This window comes from Haliotis rubra, unplaced genomic scaffold, assembly GCF_003918875.1.
Source record: "Haliotis rubra isolate DU_JTF1 unplaced genomic scaffold, ASM391887v1 Scf2038, whole genome shotgun sequence".
Taxonomy (NCBI): domain Eukaryota; kingdom Metazoa; phylum Mollusca; class Gastropoda; order Lepetellida; family Haliotidae; genus Haliotis; species Haliotis rubra.
Window position 1 is genome coordinate 3552 of NW_025766046.1, and position 8887 is coordinate 12438.

Sequence of the window (8887 nt, forward strand, 5' to 3'; positions counted from 1 at the left end):
GGAGACTACTCCGTCAGGTTTCATGAAGCTCTCACTGAAAGGTAAGTGTGCACAGACAGTGGAAGTGACGGGTTTCACGAAGCTCTTACTGACAGGTAAGTGTGTACAGACAGTGGAAGTGACGGGTTTCAGGAACTCTGACTGACAGGTAAGTGTGTACAGACAGTAGAAGTGACGGGTTTCACGAAGCTCTTACTGACAGGTAAATGTGTACAGAGAGTGAAAGTGACGGGTTTCACGAAGCTCCCACTGACAGGTAAGTGTGTACAGACAGTAGAAGTGACGGGTTTCACGAAGCTCTGTCTCACAGGTAAGTGTGTACAGACAGTGGAAGTGACGGGTTTCACGAAGCTCTTACTGACAGGTAAGTGTGTACAGAGAGTGGAAGTGACGGGTTTCACCGAAGCTCTGGTCTGACAGGTAAGTGTACAGACAGTGGAAGTGACGGTTTCAATGAAGCTCTGACTGACAGGTAAGTGTGTACAGACAGTGGAAGTGACGGGTTTCACGAAGCTCTTACTGACAGGTAAGTGTGTACAGAGAGTGAGTGAAAGTGACGGGTTTCACGAAGCTCCCACTGACAGGTAAGTGTGTACAGACAGTAGAAGTGACGGGTTTCACGAAGCTCTGTCTGACAGGTAAGTGTGTACAGACAGTGGAAGTGACGGGTTTCACGAAGCTCTTACTGACAGGTAAGTGTGTACAGAGAGTGGAAGTGACGGGTTTCACGAAGCTCTGTCTGACAGGTAAGTGTGTACAGACAGTGGAAGTGACGGGTTTCACGAAGCTCTGACTGACAGGTAAGTGTGTACAGACAGTGGAACTGACGGGTTTCACGAAGCTCTTACTGACAGGTAAGTGTGTACAGAGAGTGAAAGTGACGGGTTTCACGAAGCTCCCACTGACAGGTAAGTGTGTACAGACAGTAGAAGTGACGGGTTTCACGAAGCTCTTACTGACAGGTAAGTGTGTACAGAGAGTGAAAGTGACGGGTTTCACGAAGCTCTGTCTGACAGGTAAGTGTGTACAGACAGTGGAAGTGACGGGTTTCACGAAGCTCTTACTGACAGGTAAGTGTGTACAGAGAGTGGAAGTGACGGGTTTCACGAAGCTCTGTCTGACAGGTAAGTATGTACAGACAGTAGAAGTGACGGATTTCACGAAGCTCTTACTGACAGGTAAGTGTGTACAGACAGTGGAAGTGACGGGTTTCACGAAGCTCTTACTGACAGGTAAGTGTGTACAGACAGTAGAAGTGACGGGTTTCACGAAGCTCTTACTGACAGGTGGTTTCACAGAACAGTGTGTACAGACAGTGGAAGTGACGGGTTTCACGAAGCTCTTCTGACAGGTAAGTATGTACAGACAGTAGAAGTGACGGATTTCACGAAGCTCTTACTGACAGGTAAGTGTGTACAGACAGTGGAAGTGACGGGTTCCACGAAGCTCTTACTGACAGGTAAGTGTGTACAGACAGTAGAAGTGACGGGTTTCACGAAGCTCTTACTGACAGGTAAGTGTGTACAGAGAGTGAAAGTGACGGGTTCCACGAAGCTCTCACTGACAGGTAAGTGTGTACAGACAGTAGAAGTGACGGGTTTCACGAAGCTCTTACTGACAGGTAAGTGTGTACAGAGAGTGGAAGTGACTGGTAACAACAGCCACCGCGAGACACGGGAACACTCCCACTGTGAGGTACACCGTTAGAGGGAGTGTAGACAGAAGGTAGACAGGTAATTGGGTCTGTATCCTCCCAGCAGAATTCCAGCATTACATAGATGCAATGATTTGTGCTTGCACGAACGCACGCACACACACACAGACACACACACATATTACATCAACACCAGCAGCTGTGTGAGGGTCATATTGTACACCCAGTCTAGGCCTGTTTTTGAACTGGACAAATTGTTGCTGCTTGCTGTACATAATTATCACTCACATAGTTGCTAACTTGTTATAATGTCTGTTTTTATGTTCTATAATCTCTGTTTTTACGTTCTATAATCTCTGTTTTTACGTTCTATAATCTCTTTTTTACGTTCTATAATCTATGTTTTACGTTCTATAATCTGTTTTTACGTTCTAAAATCTCTGTTTTTACGTTCTATAATCTCTCTTTTTACGTTCTATAATCTATGTTTTACGTTCTATAATCTCTGTTTTTACGTCCTATAATCTCTGTTTTTACGTTCAATAATCTATGTTTTACGTTCTATTGTTTGTGTCCTGTCATTAAATTTGTAATTAAACTCTTTAATGTACTGCCATTCGAATAACCTTGCAGCATATTGTGTTGATGTGTTAACTTCGGTTATTTTGGAATACAAATTGCCCACTGTGTAACATTTCTTTGTTGTTTGTGATTTGTATGTCATCTTGTCCCAAAGGCGTAGATCAATGTTGCTGATATAAATAACTGGATACCCTGATACAGGTCCCAGGGTCGACAATATACAGACATATAGGTGGAGTTAGATGGAAATGTTGGCTCCAAAAGACCCCAACAAAACAGGGAAGGGTCAGACACAAGACAAACACAAGGGTCAGACACAAGACAAACACAAGGGTCAGACACAAGACAAACACAAAGGTCAGACACAAGACAAACACAAGGGTCAGACACAAGACAAACACAAAGGTCAGACACAAGACAAACACAAGGGTCAGACACAAGACAAACACAAGGTTCAGACACAAGACAAACAAAAGGGTCAGACACAAGACAAACACAAGAGTCAGACACAAGACAAACACAAATGTCAGACACAAGACAAACACAAGGGGTGAATGGTTAACGCAGAGGAAATGTTATTGCTGTTGCACGGTACGTGTTTCAGCTCTCGGAAGTTTGAGATTCACAGGAAACAGATGACATATCATATATTCAGGAAGCTATTGTTTATTGTTGCCAGCTATAATCACCAACATGTCCGTATCACTATACGAAGAGTCGTGATCAGTGCTGTAACGGGGCAGCTTTCTTAGTTCCTGGTGCGTCTGTTGTCGGGCCATCAACATGGCACTGTCAGATGACGACAGGGCGATTCTATCAGTGCTGATGAACCACCTTCGCCTACAGCATCAGTCGAGGGAAACTTCAGAAAGAGAATGCGGTCGACACTCTTCAGTACTCGTGTCTAATTGGTTCTGGTCTGGGAGCTGACTAGTCTCATCCCCCTCCCTTACATCCTCTGTACTCGTGTCTCCTTGGCTCTGGTCTGGGAGCTGACTAGTCATATCTCCCTCCCTTACACCCTCTGTACTCGTGTCTCCTGGGTTCCGGTCTGGGAGCTGACTAGTCACATCTCCCTCCCTTACACCCTCTGTACTCGTGTCTCCTGGGCTCCGGTCTGGGAGCTGACTAGTCTCATCTCCATCCCTTACATCCTCTGTACTCGTGTCTCCTGGGCTCCGGTCTAGGAGCTGACTAGTCACATCTCCCTCCCTTACATCCTCTGTACTCGTGTCTCCTTGGTTCTGGTCTGGGAGCTGACTAGTCATATCTCCCTCCCTTACACCCTCTGTACTCGTGTCTCCTGGGTTCGGTCTGGGAGCTGACTAGTCACATCTCCCTCCCTTACACCCTCTGTACTCGTGTCTCCTGGGCTCCGGTCTAGGAGCTGACTAGTCACATCTCCCTCCCTTACATCCTCTGTACTCGTGTCTCCTTGGTTCTGGTCTGGGAGCTGACTAGTCATATCTCCCTCCCTTACACCCTCTGTACTCGTGTCTCCTGGGCTCCGGTCTGGGAGCTGACTAGTCATATCTCCCTCCCTTACACCCTCTGTACTCGTGTCTCCTGGGCTCCGGTCTGGGAGCTGGCTAGTCACATCTCCCTCCCTTACATCCTCTGTACTCGTGTCTCCTGGGCTCCGGTCTGGGAGCTGACTAGTCACATCTCCCTCCCTTACATCCTCTGTACTCGTGTCTCCTGGGCTCCGGTCTGGGAGCTGACTAGTCACATCTCCCTCCCTTACATCCTCTGTACTCGTGTCTCCTGGGCTCCGGTCTGGTAGCTGACTAGTCACATCTTCCTCCCTTACATCCTCGTAGTGATGTAGCGCCATGTACCCACTGCTGGGGATACCGCCTCATCAGCCGTATCATGTTTTCTGTAACACAAGATCCAACTTTGTTAAACAAATAAAAGACCACATATTCGGATCCATTCACACTTACGATCCCTGCATTTCATTTTCTATTTTCTGTAAACATTATTGAATATTCATCGATGACATGTGTTTACTTAAAAACATTGCTTAGGCTGCAATGCCTCTATCTACATATCAATCTTCGACGCGTGAAAATACCGACTCTATGAGATAGACAAGCAGTCTGACTCCAACTCCCCTCCATATAATCAATACACAGTTTGCTTTGTAATAACATGGATCCCCTGTAAACACAGTTATAATTAGTTCTAATACCAAGGTTTCCGAAAATGCGATCATGCACAAAGCAATGTTGTTGTACTCGGACACACTATTACTTTTTATTTTTAAATCTCTTCAAGATGTCTCCCACTACAGTTCGTGAAGTGACCTGGAATGTTAGAACTGTGATACAACAAGAGTGTGCTCGGCTGTACTGCAAAATGATTGCATAATGGTGGTTAAATTAATGTTAATGACAACATCTCATCATTTCTGTAAAAACAGACTAAAATCACATGAATTATCAACGAATTTCATCAAACTATATAATTATTGTGTAGTTAGTGGTGATGGTGTAACCCACCTGTTTGTGGACAGCAACCCATCTTGTCTCTAAATATCAATAACATCAGGTGAGTTGCCTTAATCTAACTGTATAACTGTGTTGTAGTTGGTGGTGATGGTGTAACCCACCTGTTTGTGGACAGCAACCCATCTTGTCTCTAAATATCAATAACATCAGGTGAGTTGCCTTAATCTAACTGTATAATTGTGTTGTAGTTGGCGGTGATGGTGTAACCCACCAATTTGTGGACAACCCTCTGTGGTAGCAGCAGCAACCACACAGACCTGTTGCTAGGATACAGATGACAGCCAGCACAAGATACTTCACTGTGTCTATGTCTATTAGTGGAACATCTGAAAGTAATAAATAACTGTAAATCAGAACTATGTTTTTACTGAAAGTGGTCAAATGTTATTGAAACATTATCTGGGAATTCATCATGTCAGTATGTTGGCGTTGGAGGTTTATATTTCTTACAATTTGTGTTAGCATATGGCCCATAACTAAAGTTACCGTTTTTCTTTTCTCAAAGTAGACAATACGTAATTACCGGTCCAATATAATCTTTGTTTTCAAGATAAGTCAGTACCTCCACACAGTCAGTTCCTTATGTCAAACTGTAAAATGCTGCTTCACTTTTGATATATGATCATATTATGTAGGACAATTTAAGGTTGTGATTCCAGAATTAACTACGAGCTCTGTTGTATGGCAGTCCTAGGTGATCTTTGAGGATTACCTACCTGTGGGACAAGCCCGGGAGGACAGCCAGGTGATGACACGTTGTGTGTGCAGTTGTACCTGCACCCGGTGACGTTGTGTTCACCGGAGTTTGTAGCAACACCATCAAGACATACAGTACATACATTACAGGGCACCACACAACCAGATGTACCATTACTGCAACCACTGCAACAAGAGGCGTTGATTGAGGCACAGGTGAGGTTGAGGCATTGCTCCAGGCAGCTTTCACAAGCAGATCTGAACTGTTCACACCCCACAACACACGCACCTACCTGGTTACACCTCTGGTGCTGGCAGTTAGAGGTGCATCGCCGTGAACACTTGGGGCCATACCAGCCATCAACACAACCGTAGACACACTCGCCAGTCTGGCTGTGACACTCAGGTGGACACGTGTCTCCATCTGGACATTGTCCACCCGTGGTCAGGGAGGGGTTAGGTCGACAGGTGTCACTGCAGGCTTCAGTACAGCCGTCACCATAGAAACCTTGTCTGCATCCCTCTGTACAGCCACTCTCACACCCTCCGACACAGTTCTCACATGAGTGTCTACACTCTACTCCAGAATAAGGAGGGTGACACTCCTGTGATCCTGTTGCAGGACTTACATCTGCTGGAACATGTCTTACATCCTGCTCCGTAGTAGGAGCGGCTGCAACCAGAGAAACAAGCTCCAGCCACCTGACAATACTCCCCATCACATCCACCTGGGCACCTGGTACAGCCTACCTGGAGAGTGTCACATGGCCTGTGACAGGTGAGACCCTGGAATCCAGGTATACAACCAGCAGTACATCTCCCAATACCTTTGTCAGGGAGCAGCTCACACGTGTGGTACCTGCACCTGCTGCTGCAAACATCCCTGCAGTTGGGGCCGAAATATCCTCTGTGGCACTTGGTACTGCATTGACCTGTCTGTTCATCACACTCAGTATAATGCTGGTTGTTGGGACATTTGGCACCTGTAGATGAATATACCTTATAAACAATGAAAGTTCTTTGCTATAAATGTTCGGTCAGTGATTTATTTTAAAAACACATGATCACTTGATTCAATATTTTACCGTGCTGCTGAAACGTCTGAATCTCTGAAAGGTCTTACGACAGCTCGAAATATTACTACAAAAAATAGGAATTGGTCGGTTTGACAAGTACAGTGACGCGGTATCAAGTGAAGATCTTTACATGGGTGATATCAAAAGTCATCGATCTACTTGACAATCACAACTGATCCGCAATATTTCCACAGAGTGGCGTACTTTAGAAACGTTTCTTTTGTCATGTATTTAACCACATCTAACAGAATACATGAATCGGTTAAAACCACTATTGTGTGGATCATGGTATCATAATTGTCTTACCAATGAACTATGGATTTGAATGGTGACTATAGAATGTTAACTGAATGAATGTTGCTTTCACCTATATTTAATAAAGATTCCTGTTTTGCCTGAGATCATCTCTGCTTGTGTTTTCAGGCGTGGAGATCCAGAAGCTAGTTCCCCGAAATAATTCTAAGTTTGAACGGTCACACAGCAAGACTGTTCCAAAAGGAGCTGAGGCAGATGTTAGCGTAAGATCAACCGGTACAAGTTGGGCACACCTAACCGACAGGCTGTGTTACCAACAAACATTGTCAAATAGTATCATTTTTAACAACTCATTACAATTCTTATGCCAGCATGTTTACGACCCCATGATAATGTCTGATCTGTTCTGTCACAAACAAATACGTTACATATCTGCTCACATGTTGAGGTGATAATCACGTGTCAAATCACCAAGATCCTCACAGGCCACATTGCCTTCCTGAAACTGAAACGAACTGAACTCAAACAACATTATATATCCAGTTAGTGGATGCAGTTCCATCAAATCATGACTTTCATCTCCGTAACTCATACATACAATGATATAATGATCAAAACTTGAACAGACCCGTGTAATATCAATGCCGTCAAAGATCTGTAATACAACATTTGATCTAACTAACCAATGTTCTGTTACAAGATATTCCCACATGATAATCTTCAGCAGATCTGTGATTCAACGGTGAAAACATGGCGAATGTATTGGGGGTCGGTGTTTAAAATATATTATTAGATTTTACATTGAATTAATGTCACAAAACGACAAGGAAGTTTTACTCATACGAGTGTGACGTTTTGTGCCATATCTACCATGAAACAGAAAATGTATGTTTGTAATGATCGTGTTTCATCAAATTTTGCATTTGTATCATAGGGCCAAAGTCATGTTAATAACAATAATAATTTCACGTATTTCCTGGTAATGCATTTTGTGTTTTATACCCTATAAATTTATACTCCTAATTTAGATGTTTGTATCAAGGCACAGGCAAACTGTAGTGCAATGGGGTTGAGCAACAGAGAGGAAAATGCCACGAGTGGCGCTTAAAATGTTGAATCGAATATACTTTACCTGAGTAACTATCAAATATAAGTTTTGAAACCTTGGAGCACGATTTTGTCTTTGAACAAGAAGCCGATGTCTTTCAAGTTGGCCTTGGACTCACCTTGCCGATGAAAGAATGAACAAAGCTTCTACACATGGAAAGCTATAGGATATATAACCTGCACATCTGTACAACAAAGGGTCTCCACACCACTGATTTTCCAAAACACGCGTGAATTGAAAGGATTTTTTTCTTTTGGAACAAATCGCATCTTTAAAGGAAATATAAACCACCATTGACAGTAAATCTGTTTCCGCAAGCACCACGTGACTGTAACCTGGGCCAGGCTACGCTGACAACTTCGCTGATATCTGGCATTGTCTTTGGTAGTGACTCGTGCTGATGATGTGGTCCAGATCGTACAATGGACGTTCGTAAACAGTAATATGGTATAAAAATGAAGACCATTCGTAAAGGAACAAAGAATCCAGGATCAGATCTCATTATAACCGTTTAACAGTACTTGTCCAAAAGTCAGGAAATTTCTCTGTTTGAATGCAAAACATTTGACCAGGCCTTGATGGGGAAACCTTGAAAGAAGGAAGATAAAACTGGGTCTTTCCAGATATTTGAATGTACTTTATAGGAACTGAGCTTGGTGATGGAACAGAGGTTGTCATTATTTCCAGCTTCTACACATGGGAAGCTATAGGATATATTACCTGCACATCTGTACAAGAAAGGAACAAAGGGCCTCCACAGGTACATATCGGAACCACAGGTACATATCGGTACCGCAGGTACATATCGGTACAACAGGTACATATCGGTACCACAGGTACATATCGGTACCACAGGTACATATCGGTACCACAGGTAATATCGGTACAACAGGTACATATCGGCACCACAGGTAATATCGGTACAACAGGTACATATTTGTACAACAGGTACATATTTGTACAATAGGTACATATCGGTACCACAGGTACATATCGGTACAAC

The 8887-nt window shown here is 43.7% G+C and overlaps 1 protein-coding gene across 1 annotated transcript; it reads right to left on the minus strand.

Annotated features, from left to right (window-relative positions):
- Nucleotides 1–4625: 4625 nt before the first annotated feature.
- On the minus strand, nucleotides 4626–7233 carry LOC124275885 (multiple epidermal growth factor-like domains protein 6). The gene is made up of 2 exons (XM_046711567.1): nucleotides 5466–7233; nucleotides 4626–5075 (listed from the first exon to the last, which is right to left on the minus strand). The coding sequence occupies exons 1-2, from the start codon at nucleotides 6162–6164 to the stop codon at nucleotides 5064–5066; spliced, it is 711 nt and encodes a 236-aa protein (XP_046567523.1). The 5' UTR covers nucleotides 6165–7233; the 3' UTR covers nucleotides 4626–5063.
- Nucleotides 7234–8887: the final 1654 nt, after the last annotated feature.

Bases quoted from the DNA above. Each gene is read 5' to 3' on its own strand.
- LOC124275885 (XM_046711567.1), bottom strand. From the start codon at position 6,164: ATGGGGAGTATTGTCAGGTGGCTGGAGCTTGTTTCTCTGGTTGCAGCC.